At 40.2% G+C, this 16,728-nt stretch overlaps 1 protein-coding gene across 1 annotated transcript in view; it reads right to left on the reverse strand.

Annotated features, from left to right (window-relative positions):
• Positions 1–807: 807 nt before the first annotated feature.
• The window catches only part of LOC112932996 (kanadaptin), a 29,183-nt gene continuing 13,262 nt past the window's right edge, over positions 808–16,728 (reverse strand). Inside the window, exons 9-14 of the mRNA XM_072767897.1 lie at positions 12,600–12,711; positions 10,286–10,523; positions 8,401–8,487; positions 7,047–7,114; positions 5,579–5,648; positions 808–3,551 (exon numbers count right to left, since the gene is read on the reverse strand). Coding sequence (XP_072623998.1) covers positions 3,502–3,551; positions 5,579–5,648; positions 7,047–7,114; positions 8,401–8,487; positions 10,286–10,523; positions 12,600–12,711 — 625 coding nt within the window. The 3' untranslated portion in view covers positions 808–3,501. The remainder of the gene's footprint in view (positions 3,552–5,578; positions 5,649–7,046; positions 7,115–8,400; positions 8,488–10,285; positions 10,524–12,599; positions 12,712–16,728) is intronic.

The following is a 16,728-nucleotide window of genomic DNA, read 5'->3' on the forward strand; positions in this document are numbered from 1 at the left end:
CTAACTCCACCCCCTCCTCCCACCAATCCATCACTCAGTCTCAGCTATTCCACTTTTCAAGATATTGCTAGGACCCATGTACCTCTTTGCATTTGATCTTTACTTAGTGCAAGCTGCTACAATCTCTCACCTGGACTTCTGTAGCAGACTTTTTTTTTTTTTTTTTTAATTTTATTGATTCATGAGAGACATAGAGAGAAGCAAAGACATAGGCAGAGGGAGAAGCAGGTTCCCCCCAGGGAGCCTGATGCAGGACTCGATTCCAGGACCCCGACCTGAGCCAAAGGCAGATGCACAACCACTAAGCCCACAATCAAGTGCCCCTGTAGCAGACTTCTAACCTGTCTTCCTGCATCCTCTTGTCCTCTTCCCTCTTTCCTCCACACTGTAACTTTGAGTGTTCTCTTAAAAACCCAAATCTGATAATTTCACCATCACTAACATCCAAATGGCTTCCCACTGCTCTTTAAATCTAGAGAAGATGTCCTGGGGAGACCAGGACAGCTGACCAGGGACACCTTGCATTTAGTTAACATATTATGTTCTTGCTGTTACAGTATTTTTTGTAATGACTAAAAAGGAGACGGGATTACCTTGATTTCTGGTGATCATAAAATTGCAACGTCCCAGTTTAGGAGGGGATAATTAGCCTTTTGAACAGAAACTTTTCAAGTATCTGTGAACGGAGGCACACATTACTTCTTAAAGTCCTTGTAAACACCATGAGCCTGATGGGTCCTTGAAGATGAATTAGCCTAGAGCAGGGGTTAGCCAATGATACCTGCAAGCCAAATCAGGACTCCAACCTGTTTTATAAATATTTATTGGAACACAGCCATACTCATCCATTTGTGTACTGCTTAGGCCATTTGCCCTCCAATAGCAAGGCTGGGTAGTTGTAACAGGGACTGCATGTTTGCAAAGCCTAAAGTAGTCATTAACAGAAAAGGTTTGCTGACCATGCTGTAGAGTTTAGGCTGCACATTAAAATCACCTGGAGTGCTTTTTATTTTTTTTTTTAAGATTTTATTTATTTATTCATGAGAGACACAGACAGACAGGCAGAGACATAGGCAGAGGGAGGAGGGAGAAGCAGGCTCCACTCAGGGAGCCTGACGCGGAACTCGATCCCGGGTCCCCAGGATCACGCCCTGGGCTGAAGGCAGCACCAAGCCGCTGGGCCACCAGGGCTGCCCGCTGGAGTGCTTTTTAAAAGAGATCACATCAAAGATTCTGATTAAACTGATTTAAGGGGTCACCTGGGTGTCTCAGTCAGTAAAGCATCTGCCTTTAGTTCAGGTCATGATCCCAGAGTCCTGGAATCCAGCCCCACATTGGGCTCCCTGCTCACCAGGGAGCCTGCTTCTCCCTCTCCTCCCTGCTTGTACTATTTCAGGCACTATCTCTGTCTGTCTCAAACAAATGAATAAAATCTTAAAAAAACAAAAAACAAAAAACAGATTTAAAGTGGGATCCAAGTATTAAAATGAAAGACTTAACAAATTTCCCTAAGTGATTCTAATACGCAGCCACAGTTGAGAATCACTAATTTTATCCAGTCTCTTGCCTCAGAAGAGGAGCCAGGCCCACAGGTCAGGATTTGTCTCCTGTTTGTAATGAGTGACAACTACTAGTACCTTCAAAGCCCTGTATTGCACATCCCTCTACATCATCTGATTTGACCCTTAGAACAAATCCAAGGTTCAAAGAACAGGAAGCATTACTGTCCCTGCTTCACACATGACAGAATTGAGGCTCAGGGGACTTAAGTGATGTCCCCAAAGTCTCCTATTTAGTAAAAGGAGTAAAGATTCATGAGCACATCTTTTCAACCAAATTCAACTGACCACTGATGTTCACTGTACAAGTAACAGATTTATGTTTTATTTTGGCATATGGATCGCTTCTCGTCCTTTTGGCTAAGATCGAGTGTATTTTGGCATACAGAAACCTATTCACTTTTGCGGTCTCCAGAACACTTAGAAATCTGCCTTCCTAAATAGATGATGTTCTGTGAGCCCCTAGGATTCCTTAGGAACATCGTGAGGGGAGAGGGAGAGGATGCCTGTGGGTATGTATCTATATAGAATCTATAGATCCCATCTCCAAGGCCACACTTAAACTAGAACAGATATGTTTTTATCTGTTCAAGCCTAAGGATCCCACACACGATTTTGTTTGAATGAAGAGTTCCACCTCTGAGGACCAGTAACATGGCTGGGACCTTTGCTTATAGTTTCAATCTAAGGCGGCATGGTCACTCTGCCCACAAATTCCTGTCAGTTCTTATATCAAGTTCTTCCCTGTTGGTCTAAATGAAGTCCAAAATTATAATAGTTTCTCATAATACAATATTGGTATTGTTCATTGAGAAATGAAAGGCATCACTTTCAGTAGACCGGACCTCCTATATCTGTCAGGGTAACTGAAGTTTCTCATTACTGCTCCCTGCCTATTTCATGCATGCCATATAATGGAGAAAATATATGCCACATTTTATATATGCCATATAAAAGACAGAAAACATCACCCTCATCCACTTTCTTGCTGGGCCACAGAGTTTCTCCTGCCTGCTCACTGGATCTGCCTCCAGCCTAATCTACAAACTCTCCACCTTGCTGCCACTCTTAGGCTTTCATTCATTCCCTGTGGAAGTGAGGCCTTCATTAACCTTTGAGGGGGAAGAGGGTGCGGGGGGGGGGGGTTGATATTTTCTCGCATTTCTTTGTGTTTCCAGAGAGGAAGAACTTTTATTCTCCTCTCCATAGAGGTGAGAAGCCTCACGCTGGGTAGAACACACCCAACTTTTCATTCTATGACCTTATTTGCACCTTCCCACGGGAGAAGGAGTGACTAATCTGATTGGTCAGAGTACAGGACATGCAAAGAACTGAGTTTGTATCAAGACTAGTGCCTGCGTGCACAAGATGGTACTATGGTCCTAACTGTGTCCTGATAAATCAGGGTCTGTTCTCAAACCTGGCAGGAGGATGATAGTAGGAGGGAGTAGGACGCCCCCACTCTGTATCTACTTTTAGTTCCAGGAATGACTGGGGCACCCAGGGTCACACTATGGCATGACCTCATATTTCAACACTTCTTTGAGGAAACTGTATCAGTGAAGCCTAGGGTCTAACTGCCAGAAGCACCCTATTCCTCAAGTGAAGCACAGTCCCTAAAACTTAATGAAAGACCCTGTGGCCTTACCCAAACGTGAGACATCTTCTCCTTCTCTTTTAATAGAGTTATGTCTTTCACTTTACCAATTCTCAAATATATGGTTTTTACATACATACACAAACACTTTTAAACATAAATGCCAAATTCAAGGGCATCAGATGAGTAGATAAATTTAGAGAGCCAAGAGTAGAAGAAAAGGCCAGTCACCAGATTTTACAAAAGATCACCTGAACTCCTTCTCTGGATATTCAACTTGATATAGTACCCTAAATATCCTATGTCACATGGTCCACAAGATCTTCCTCTAGGATTCTGAAGCAGTCAATAGCCATACTTGTCATTCAGATGGGTCCTGCCATCTCCACTTTGGCCTAGATCAGAGTATAAAGAAAGAAAGAAACACATTCACTTTCCCAAAGTCAGGAGGGAAAAGATACCCAGACATTAGTGGGCTAAAAAGTAAAACAGTTTCTTCTATTCTAGAACTCTGCCTTTTTGCATATGACTTCAAGACATAGTCCTCTTTTCACTTCTATCCTTACATTTATTAGCCAATAAAAAGCAAACATTTCTTGTAACAAAATTTCTATTAACTACTAGTATATTAGAAACCTGATCCATAAAAAAAGCAACCTATGATAACCATATGGAGAGCAAGCATCTCATATACTGCCTTAAAAGTGTGCCTGAACTGTGTTCTGAAAAATCAGGGTCTGTTCTCAAACAGATCTTGAACATAAGCTGTACACTCTGTATAGAATGAAATTTATAATGTCTTAACCCCGGTCCCTCCATGCAGAGTTGTTTGTAATGGCAAAACTGGAAACACAGGAAATATTCATTGAGGGAACTGAATAAATAAGTAATGGTATTATCTATACCATAAAAAAGAACTATGGAAGAAAGGAAGGAAAGACGGAAGGAAGGAAGGAAGGACGGACTAGGGAAGGAAGGACAGGGAGGGAGAGAGGGAAAGAAGGAATCTATAAATAGCTATGGAAGGATCTCCATATAGTGTTAAGTGCAAGACAGCAAAGTATAGAATATGCTTCTATTTGTGTAAGAACAATGGTGAAATATTATGTATTTTATTGCTCACATAAGCATTTTATGTGACATATATAAGAACTCATAAGAAAGTGATATTTGGCTGGCTTTAGAGGAAAACACTGAGTAGCTGAGGCAAAGCTAGCAGTTGTTGTTTTTTTAACTGTAAAGAAAATGTGAAAGACATGCAGAAGTAAAGAAAAAATTGTAATGAACCTCCATTCATCACCCAGCTAAAACAATTATCAATATGTGGCAAGTCCTACTTTATCTATTACCCCCTCCATGCTCCCTCATCCTCTACCTCTACAGGATTATCTTAAGGCAATACCAAATACCATTCCATCTGTAAACATTTCTGTACTTAGTCCTAGAAGATAAGGACTTTTCCTAAAAAACATAACATCACCTACACTTTAAAACAATTAATAATTTTCTAGTATCATCATATATCTGGCTAGTATTCAAAATTATCTGACTGGTATATAATTTTTTAAATGGTTGTTTGTTCAAATAAGGATGTAAGCAGAATCCACAAATTATATTTAGTAGCTATGTCTTTTTAGATCTTTTACTCTGTTTCCCTAGAAGGAAGAACTTTCCCACTACATACTCTTTTAAGATTTTTTTAAAAGATTATTTATTTATTTGAGAGAGAAAGAGAGAAAGAGAGCATGACCAGGGGAAGGGGCTGAGAAAGAAGGAAAAGCAGACTCCCCCCTGAGCAGGGAGCCAGACGTGGGGCTCGATCCCAGGACCCTAAGATCATAACCTGAGCCAAAGTTAGATCCTTAACCAACTGAGCCGCCCAGGTGCCCCTACTTATTTGAGAGAGAGAGAGAGAGAGAGAGAGAGGGAAGGACAGAGAGAGACAGGGAGAGGGGAACAGGGAGAGAGGGAGAGAGGCAGAGAGGGAGAAAAGAGAGAGGGACAGGGAGAGGGAGAGAGAGAGAGAGAGAATACGAGAGAGTGAATGGGAGGCAGAGGCACAGGGAGAAAGAATACCAAGCAGACTCTGCACTGAGCAAGGAGCCCTACATGGGGCTTGATTTCACGACGCTGATATCACAATCTGAACTGAAACCAAGAGGTGGACACAACGAACTGTGCTACCTAGGCACTCCATCTTACCATATACTCTTATAAAACTTTATTTTGAACCTTAAACATACATTACCTATTCAGAAATATAAATATGTAAGTCTTAGAAGAGAAGAAATGCTACCTAGGCGCTCCATCTTACCATATACTCTTATAAAACTTTATTTTGAAACTTAAACATACATTACCTATTCAGAAATATAAATATGTAAGTCTTAAAAGAGAAGAAAAGTAATAGAAAACAATCTACCTTCAGGTGGGACCCACACACAGTAGTCTGGGTCATCTTCTGGATATTTGGAGGAAAGTATTGCTGGAAGCTGCGAAGAAAAGATAGGTTATTTTACTCAAAAGAATTTTAACTTTAAGAATTATTGTCCCTATGCCTATCAGCAAATAAAAATTAAGAGAGAAAAGCTTCCATTAATTACCTTGACATAAGTAACCAAAAAAAGGCAGCACACTCTCTCTCTGAACCTTGACTTTTTCCTGTAAAGCCTCAACAAGCTGATTCTCAGCCAGTGAGAGTGAAGTGATGTTTTTTACAAGGGACTGTAACAGAGGTATGAGTTCTAATGGTATAACCCTCATAGAGGGAAATTTGACATTTGTATTTTGATCGAAGTACAGAAAAGACTTAACAGGGCAAGCCTGACTGCTATCCCTTGAAAGGCCTATTTACAATGCTGGCCTTCACTTGGTATCTGAGGATTTGATTTCAGCAGGGTTCTTACTACCTGATAAGCTTAAGTGGCTCACTGCGCCTAAACTGTCTATAAAAACAATATGGGTCATACTGAACATCTACTTTCCTTTTGGGAAAATGGAATTTGAGTACATGTCAGGCAGAAGATGCCTTTGTGATCAGTCCCCAGTAAAAATCCTGGGCACTGAGTCTCTAAAGAGCCTTCCTGGTTAGCAACATTTCATAAGATGTCACAACTCATTGCTAGGGGAATTAAATACATCCTGTGTGACTTCATGAAAGAGAGCTCTTGGAAGCTTATGCCTAGTTTCCTCAAACTTTGCCCCATGGTCTTTTCCCTTTGCTGACTGTGCTTGGTATCCTTTTACTCTAGTAAATCATAGCTGTGAGCACAACCACGTACTGAGTCCTGTGAGGCTTTCTGTGAATTGCCTAGCCTGAGGGTCTTAGGGAACTCCTGACACAATCTAGCAATCCCACTTTTGGGAACTTACTGTATCCATACAAAATTATGTATACACAAGATTATTCATTATAGCACTGTTACAATGAAAGACTAAAAACAACCCAAGTATCCACCCACAGGGGATTGGCTAGGTATCCACATAGTAGGAAGCTCTTGGTATACTGATGACCAGTGATTTCCACAATGGGTTAAAAAAAAAAATTCCTGATAGAATGCAGTACATTACATTCTATCTTCTATGTAATAAACAGTCAAATTAGAATATATTATGCGAATGTCTTTGTATGGCATAAAAGGATATGAACAAAGATTCACAAATTAATCAAAGAGGTATATGTACAGTAGTAGAGAACCATGTGGATGGAGACAAAAATAGAGAATGCAAAACATAAAAATTCAAAAATAAAAGAGAGCCTGGATTTCTAGATTAGGCAATTGGGAACTCTACTAAGACAATCCCTAAAAATTCACTCTTCTGAATGTGGTCCATGACAAGGGGATTCACTTTTATTTCTAGAGAGATGAAGATTATGGCTAAGTACTTACTTTGCCTGGACCAGGAGCTTTTTTTTTCTTCAGTTCATCTTTGTTTTTCTCATATTTATTCTTTGATGCTAATTTGAGAAAAAGAAAAACAAGAGGCAATAGCTATTTCAGAATAAGTAAAACAGAAAAGAAAAAATTCCCCCTAAAAGAGCATTATAAAAATTGAAGCAAACATGTAACAAATTCTCAAAAATTTCTTCTATTGGGGATCCCTGGGTGGCTCAGCAATTTAGTGCCTGCTTTCGGACCAGGGCATGATCCTGGAGTCCTGGGATCAAGTCCTGCATCAGGCTCCCTGCACGGAGTCTGCTTCTTCCTCTGCCTGTGTCTCTACCTCTCTCTCTCTCTGACTCTCATGAATAAATAAATAAAATCTTAAAAAAAATTTTTTCTTCTATTATAAAGACTATCTATCTTTAGAGAATTCTCTCTCTGCTAATAACCCTAGTTTTCAAATCCTAAGGCTGTTCTACAAGCTTGAATACAACTGCACCATTTGAAAAGGGTGTCTTAGCTGGTTAAGTGTTTGCTTTTGGCTCAGGTCATGATCCTAGGGTTCTGAGATCAAGCCTCACGCAGGGCTCTCTGCTCAGTGGGGTGTTTGCTTCTCTCCCCCTGTCCCTCCTCCAATTTGTTCATGCACTCTCTCTCAATCTTGCTCTCAAATAAAAAGAATCTTTTTTAAAAAGGGGGGCAAGGAAAATGGGGCTGATTTTACTATTCTACAGTTCAACCATTACAGTTAAAAGCAGTAGAAAACTAGTCTCTTTTTTTTTTTTAAAGATTATTTGAGAGAGAGAGAGAGAGAGCACGCAAGTGAGGGAGAGACAGAAGCAGAGAGTCTCCAACAGACTCTGCGCTGAGTGTAGAGCCTAACTCCAGCTCGATCCCACAACTCGCGAGATCAGGACCTGAGCTGAAACCAAGAGTTAGACACTCAACCAACTACACCACTCAGAGGCCTCAAAATCGGTCCTTTCGATAGGACAACCCTTCAACCAACTTCTTTAAATAGTTTTGGAATTACTGCCAAGATAGGGACAGACTCATCTCTGGGAGATGGAAAATTATGGAGGGCCTTGCATGGACAGAGGGAAGCACAAAGGCAGTAGGAATTTTGTAGATCAGGGAGATGGAACCCCAAGAAGCAGAAAAAGGAATAAAGAAAGGCAACTGGGATGGCACCACACATAACCTCTCATATATTCCAGTACTGTCGAAGGCCCTTATAAGAGCATCTCCCCAGTGTCTGAAAGGCCATTCTCCTGCTGCTTCAGCTCAGCTGCCAACTTCTCTCTGACACCAGCTGGTTGCTTGTGTGCAGAGCAGCAACAGAGTCGGCTACACTACTTGCCTGAGGGTTCCTCACATGATGCAGCTGTTTCACTAATCTCTTGATAATCTTTAATCTGTTCCAGTTGGGTGAGTTGAGACATGTTTTCTATAAAATGCAGAACCAGAGCAAATTGTTATTATTTAATTCATAGTGGGGAACCAAGAAAACAAAAACAAAAGCAGGAAAAGCTAAGTAAATACATAATCATCCAGCTTTACTGTCATTAGCTTCAATAACCTTAATTAGATTTGCAAAAAAATGTGCCTCCATATGTTTAACAGAGAAATCAGTTTTCCACTTTAAAAACTGGCCAACTCTGAGGTAAAACTTTTCAGCACTACTTACCAAAAGCCTTAAAAATGTATATATTCCTTGGCCTAGAAATTCTAATTCCAGGAACATATTCAAAGAAAATAATCAAAGACGGATACCAAGATTTATTATATACAATATGTTTATAATAGCAAAATTTAATAAATAACATACAGGTCTAACAATAGAGAGGTGATTACATAAATTATGGCACTTGCATGTGATGGACCACTATGCTCCTTATTGACTCCACATTTTAAAAGAATATTTTAAGACAAAAAAAAAATATTTTAAGACATAGAAAAAAAAAAGGTTATAAAATAGCATGTACAATATGATCCTAATATTGAAATAAAAAAGAGGCCTAGAGTAATCCCTAAGCAGTTGCAGATTTATTCATTAATGTATCTTTACCAAATTTAAAAATCTACCATTTTTATACATACACATATTTCCTTTGGTCTCTTAACAAAAAAAATTCAACACTTATTACTCCCCCTCCTGCTAACCTTACATGCCACCCTCACAATGTATGGATCAAAGACTGGACTCTAAAAGAGTATGTGTAAGTACCTTGTTTGAAAAGGCTAAGCATTTTGCCAATAACTAAGCAAAGGAGAACACAAAAACAAAAGATCTCTCACAGATGAAAAAAAACAGAAACTTTTCTCAACCAACTGAGGATGATTCAGGAGAAGGCCTCCATACCAGACCTGGCACTTTATACAGACAAGCCTGGTTTGTTCTGGAAGTAGACATGGCATGCATTCCCATAAATATTTAATGTCAGTTTCTGTTCTGTTTTCCCTCATGCTCCCTATTTTCTACAAAGTGTTAACAATTCCAAGTAGTTTGGCTACCCTGTAGGGAAATAACTCCTGCAGTTGACAAGGGACAAGAGGATACTGAAAAATGAACAATGATCTCTGGGGATGAGATTGCAGGAGAGTTCTCTTTTCTTCTTTGGACTTTTATGTAGGATCTGAAGTTTCTAAAATGAATACATCTTTCTCTTATAATCAGAAGAAAACATAGTTAAAACCAACCAATTCCCTCTTTTGTCATTTGTCATCAAGCCTTGGCAGAGGTTGGTGAAGACTGTGCTGGGTTCTCTGCCTGTACCATGTGCAAAAAGATGAACAACGCATCATACTTCCTAGGAAGTGTGTTCTGTGGGCACAGGTATGCTTAGCCTCCGTTTTAGGGATGGGGTAAAAAATGACTAAGGGGAGGTCTACACTGAGACTACTGATTAGGCTCCATCATGCACCCTCTTCTACTGCCCTCTAATCACACAATGGCAGCAGCTCAGGATTGTTCCACAACAGCTGTGGTTTCAGATTCCACAGCTTTCAGTGCTCCATAATTCTGGAATAGACAGGAAATGCATCCCCTCCTTATTTGGCAATGATAAATAATGACTGACAGTCAAAGAGCAAAAAAGTATGTTTCCAGAGTCCACTGTATTACATATCATCAAGTGCCACAGAGTCAAAATGCACAAGCAAGAACTGGCTTGGCTTTTCAAAACAATGCACAATTAATGAAAATGCCCTACTGAACACCACAGGAAGGAGAAGAAAAATATTACCATGGGTTTTTGTTTCTTTAGAACACATGAGGTCAGTAGGAGGCCTTGTGTCCTGCACTGCTTCTTCCAGCTCTGTCTCCTGCTGCAGCCTACTGCTTCCAGTCTCCATGTCCCCCCTTTCATCCCTCTCCTTTTCCTTCTCCTCTTCCTCCTCCTCTTCTTCCTCCTCCTCTACTTCAGGCTCATCCTTCATTTTCATCAGAGCTGCAGGGAGTTCAGGACGCTTGGGGGGTAACTTCTATTAACAAAACAAAACCATGAACAAATAGTTCCAAATAATAACAAAGAAACAAATCTCTTTAAGGAGGTTAAGCTAAATGTGTATATCTAACCTCTCTAGGTTGATGAACCCTGCAGAAGTCTGCCAGAAGTAGGACTTGCATATGAAATTTTATCCATCTATGGACCCTTAACACACAGGTCTATAAGTTTCTAGGGTCAAAAGAATATTAAGTACAGAACACTTAAAACAGCTTGTAGGGAACAAAAACATTTATTGCAGGTGAATGTCAGCTGCAAGAATTCTGTCCTGTTACCCCTCATGGTGTTAAAGGATCTTAATTCATCACAAAATTTTGCAGAGGAAAATCAGACACACATTTTTAAGAAACAGATTATTTGTGGAGTTTTTTCATTTTAGATTTAACACAATTTCAAAGAAATAAGACATGTCAATCAGTAAAACAGATTGTGAAGACATTTCTTTTTCTTTTTAAGATTTATTTATTTATTTTAGAGAGCGATAAACAGAGAGAAAGAGACAGGAAGAGAAAGAGCAGGAGGGAGAGGGAGAGACTCTCAGGCAGACTCTGCACTGAGCACAGAGCCTGACGCTGGGGCTTGATCTCACAACCGAGATCATGACTTGAGTTGAAACCAAGAGTTGGATGCTCAATTGATTGCACCACCACGGCATCCCCTAAAGACATTTCTTTTTTTTTTCCCCTAAAGACATTTCTTGAAGAATAAAGCCAAATATTCTAAAAGACCTTTTAATTAAAATATTAGAAAAATTTGATTGGAGCTTAAGGAATAGAGAAAAAGTACCAAAGTATATACTGAACGCATCTTTTTTTTTTTTCATTTTTTAAATATAGGATTTAATTCAGTAAACCTTAAAGAGAGCTTTTTATTTATTTATTTATTTATTTATTTATTTATTTACTTATTTTATTTTTTAAAGATTTTTAAAATTTATTTATGACAGACACAGAGATAGGCAGAGACACAGGCAGAGGGAGAAGCAGGCTCCATGCAGGGAGCCCGATGTGGGACTTGATCCCAGGTCTCCAGGATCACACCCCGGGCTGAAGGCGGCGCTAAACCACTGGGCGACCGGGGCTGCCCAAGAGAGCTTTTTAGTAAAGACTTTTTCCTCTAATTAAAACACAAGTACCTCCCTTCCTCCACCTTCACAGAAAAGCCTGCATCTCACGCCAACCTGCGACTTCAGGCTTCTGCCACCAGGGGGCAGTTTGCCCTAATTCAAGGTGCTTGGGGCTGAATTCTGGCCCCACAAAATTCATTAAGTTCCAATCCCCAGTGCCTCAGAAGGTAACCATATTTAGAGATAAACTCTTTAAAGGGGTGCGTTGAAAGAAAGCGTTAGGGTGGGGCCCTAATCCAAGATGACTGGTGTTTTTCTAAGAGGTACAAGTGCACAGAAGATGCAGGAAGAGGGCAACCATCTTCCAGCCAAGGAAAGAGACCTCAGGGAAAACCAACCCTGCTGGCATGCTGATCTGGGACTTCCAGCCTCCGGAACTGTGAGAAAATAAATTTCTGTCATATAGGGCACCCAGTCTGTGCTTTGGTTAGGGCAGCCCTCACACACTAATACATAAGGTTTAGCTCTTTAGGTGATGAAGATCTTTTAAAAGCTGAATCTCTGAAAAGTGATGTACATAAAGCAAAAATATTCACCAGTGAAGTGTTAGAGGATAGTAGAAAGATGATGAAGCTCAAGAAACAGTGGACCTGGATCTGACTGCCGGTCTAGTCACTTAATGATGATGTGATCTCATATTTAACCTCTCTGACCCTGTTTCCTCACCTGTGAAAGGTTATAATTCCCACACATCATGAAGTGTTAGAGGGATTAAATGAACATCATATGGCAGGGCCAGGTGCAGGGACTATGTGACTCACATATGTTAGCAGAATCTAAATGCCACAACATCCACTCACTAGGAAAAGAAACACTTCTTAAACGCAACATTTATCACTAATTAATAAATAGATGGTCAATGTACCTATCAGTTACATGCAAACTGACTTGAAAGCTAAAAGTTTAACACCATGACCCACAACTTACCCCTACTGTTCCCGTTTTTAATTTGAATTTGCTTCCTCCTTTCATGGCACCAAAAAGAGGCAATGTAAGCTTTTTAGCTTTGTTTTCCACATCTGTAGTCTGACTTTCAGTCCTAAGAAGAAAGAACAGTTATACATATCTATTCTGGCAAGGCCAAGATTTTATCTAAAAACACCCTGGATGATGACAAACTTTTGGCAAAACAAAAATTTCCAAAAAATGAACATCTAAGCATACAAATGGGAAAAGGCCAAGAGAATCTGAATGCTGACTCTCACAGGGCTATTCAGAGCAAGATGAGGGTCTGACTTTAGTAAGTTGTAACATGCCATGACTTCACCTTCATAAAATGATACTGACTACAAAGGTCATTGACAAAGGGGCAAGACCCCATTCCTTGCCACCGAGTGGCAGGATGAGTCCATGGTGTAAAGCCCTATTTTCCACCAACCTCTCAAGAGGACGCATAGTGTCTTACTTACCTGGAGTTCACACTTATAACCACACACAAAAGCTCTGATCACAGAAGTTTAAAAAAAAAAGTGTGTGTAGGAGCTACACTGCGTGATAAGTAATGACAAAGACATATGAGAGACCTTACAACTAATGAGCTTGTCACCATTCTCAATGGCCAAAGAGAGTTCTTTTTTTTTTTTGCCAAAGAGAGTTCTAATAGCTGACCCCACTAAGGTAAAGCTGAAAAAGAGCAAAAACAAGAGATTGTAGAAATTAGGAAAGAGCAGAGGGAAACAAGAAATGAGCAAAAACAAAACGAATAGCAGTTGAGTTGACCAGACACTCAGAGAGTAGGCGAGATAGCATGAGGATAGAGAGAGGGAAGGACAGGCCTGCATTCTGGAATACAGGAATCGAGATGGCACTCCGGACACACAGGGACCCATATGAGAAATCGACCTTGCTGTTCCATGCTAAAGCCCCATATGCCACTACTGCCTTCTTCTACCTAAGTCCTATCCCCTCAGCAGTGTTCCTGAGTGTAGCCTTAGCCCTGTGCTCTCCACCACAGACACACCCATTGCCTTGCTAAGGCCACCAGAAGAATTCTGCCTGCCTGGCTTTAAAGACTCTTTGACAAATATTATCCTTCACAGGCCCTCTTCAAAGGCTTCAGGAAGATTCTAGCATACAAAGACAAAGTCAAGAACAACACATATTTTTCAGCTCTATTAAATAGCTTGGCTGGTCTGGAGGATGAACAAAGACACCCCAAGGATATGAAAAGACAGAAGATGGGATTGCAAGAGCTACTTGGGTCAGGAGGGAAAAATGTTAGATAGAAAGTTTGGAAGTTCAACCCTCAAGTCACAAGAGGAGAGAGAAGGTATACACATCTAAAGGACAGATCTAATGTAGGAAAGGGAGGAGAAACTAAGCAGACACGCAGACAGCATGAAGGGAGGCTCTGGAGGAAGCTGGCATACCCTCCCTCACAGGGATGACTTACCAAGGGAAACGATTTTGGAGTTAGAATTAAAACTCAATGTTAATGTTCACCCGTTCTATGTCTTGGGAGTTTTTATCCTTTCTCCATAAACACAATGTTATAAATAGCTGCTAGGTATAAGCAAAATAGGACGATGACAATAATAATACATACATGCCAGCACTTTGTCAAGTGCTATTCATGTTATCTTCCTTTTTTAAAAAAGATTTTATTTTATTAGAAAAAGAGAGAGAGGGGATCCCTGGGTGGCGCAGCGGTTTGGCGCCTGCCTTTGGCCCAGGGCGCGATCCTGGAGACCCGGGATCGAATCCCACATCGGGCTCCCGGTGCATGGAGCCTGCTTCTCCCTCCGCCTGTGTCTCTGCCTCTCTCTCTCTCTCTCTCTCTCTCTATCATAAATAAATAAAAAAAAAAAAAGAAAAAGAAAAAGAAAAAGAGAGAGAGCACCATGAATGAGAGAGGGGCAGAGGGAGAGAGAATCCCAAGCAGACTTGCTGCTAAGCACACAGCCTGACGTGGGGCTTGATCCCATGACCCTGAGATCCTGACCCAAGCCAAAACCAGGAGTAGGATGCCCAACTGACTGAGCCACCCAGACACCTCTATTCATGTCATCTTTCAACATCACTAGTACTTCTAATTTACAGCTGAAGGAAGCAAAGGTCAAAGAAATTGCATAACTTGCCTCAAAATACCCAAAGAGCTGAGAATGAAAAGAACCAAGAATGAAAGCCAGGGAATCTAACTTGAGTGCTAACTCCCCTCCTTACTGAAATATCCAAATTATACATACATCTTTTAAAAACCTGCTAGTAATTTGGGGATTAATTTTCTGTACAGATGATCAAGGGCTCCAAAAACATCTCTATTAAAAAAAAAAAAAAAAGGTGCCTTCTAATATCTAGATACTTATCTATGCAATGTCCCTAGCATCAAGTTATAGGCTTTGTATATGGGAAAGGGGCTGCCTAAATGCTTACACAATCTAAAGCAGCACTGTCCATGGGGCACTTGGTGGCTCAGTCATCAAAAGTGGCCAGCTTTTGATCCCAATTCTGGTCTGGATCTCAGGATGGTGAGTTGAGACCCAAGTCAGGCTCCACGCCCAGCATGGAGCCTACTTAAAGTAGCACTGTCCAACAGAACTTTCTGCAATAATGGAAATGTTCTACTTCTACACTGTCCAATACAGAAGCTACTAGCTACAATGTGGCTACTGAGAACTTGAAATGTGACTACTTGATTAAAGAACTGAATTTTTAATTTCATTTAATTTTAATGTCACAGGAGACTATTGGGTGCTATACAGGACAACACAATTTTAAAGAAAATAAGAAACTTTCCAGAGTTAATTATCTTCATAAATGAGTGATCCCACCCAGGCAATACCCAGTTTTTGAGATGTCTACCTGGATTGTGCTCATTGGGAATTGCTCGTTTCCACAACAACCTACTCAACATTTTCAAAATTTGTTGAGACCACATAGAACAAAATTTGAAAATACTGTCAAGTTGAAAGGCTGGATCTTATTCTCACTCTCTCACACACGTATACACACACACACCATGTATACATTCATACATTCACAAATACAAGCCGAGTCTGGGAAAAACTATTCCCAAAATCCTATTTACAAATTACTCAAAAATTTTCTAGATTTCTGCAAATGGACTTAGGTTAATTTCTTCCAATAATTTCCACTATTGGAAATCAAAAGTTAACCAATAAAATCAACTTTAGGGGATTATGCCTTCCTCCATTTTAAAGGAAGAAAGTCCACTTTAAAGTATTTAAATATAGGGGGGCACCTGGGTGGCTCAGTCCATTGGGCATCTGGCTCTTGATTTCAGCTCAGGTCGTGATATCGGGGTTATGGGATTGAGCCCTGTTATCAGGGCTAGGTCCTCAGCAGAGTCTGCTTGTCCCTCTCCCTCTGCTCCTCCCCTGCCTTGTGTTCTCGCTCTCAAATAAATAAAAAATAAATAAAAAATATATTTTTTACACAGTATTTAAATATATTAAAGTTATCAACCGGTTCTTAGGAATGACAAATCAAGTGCTAAAATGACAATCTGTACTTTTATTTCCTCTGGGGTTTTAAAATCATAGCTTAGGGCAGCCCAGGTGGCTCAGCAGTTTAACGCTGCCTTCGGCCGAGGGCGTGATCCTGGAGACCAGGGATCAAGTCCCACGTCGGGCTCCCTACATGGAGCCTGCTTCTCCCTCTGCCTATGTCTCTGCCTCTCTCTCTTTCCCCCTCTCTCTGTGTCTCTCATGAATAAATAAGTAAAATCTTTAAAAAATAAAAAATAAGATAAAATCATAGATTAAAAAATATTACATTATTATATTTGTATTTCCCTTATGAGCAAGATTGAGCACTTTTTTTACATAGTTAAGAGCTATGTTTATTTGTTTCTCAGTGGCCTGTCAGTTAATACCCCTTTCCCATTTTTCTCTTTGCTAGATGGTTGTCTACTTATTCAAAGGTCTTTATATATTAGGGATACTAGTCTTTTGTGCATGTTGCTCTTTAAAGAAGTTTACTCTGCATTAAAAGATTAAGTAAAAAATTCAGAGTCTTCCAATGAAACAAGAATCAATAGAGTTTTCTCTAAAAATTCCATAGCAAATATTACTCAGCAATTAGAAACGACAAATAC

The sequence above is a fragment of the Vulpes vulpes genome, chromosome 8, assembly GCF_048418805.1.
Source record: "Vulpes vulpes isolate BD-2025 chromosome 8, VulVul3, whole genome shotgun sequence".
NCBI lineage: Eukaryota > Metazoa > Chordata > Mammalia > Carnivora > Canidae > Vulpes > Vulpes vulpes.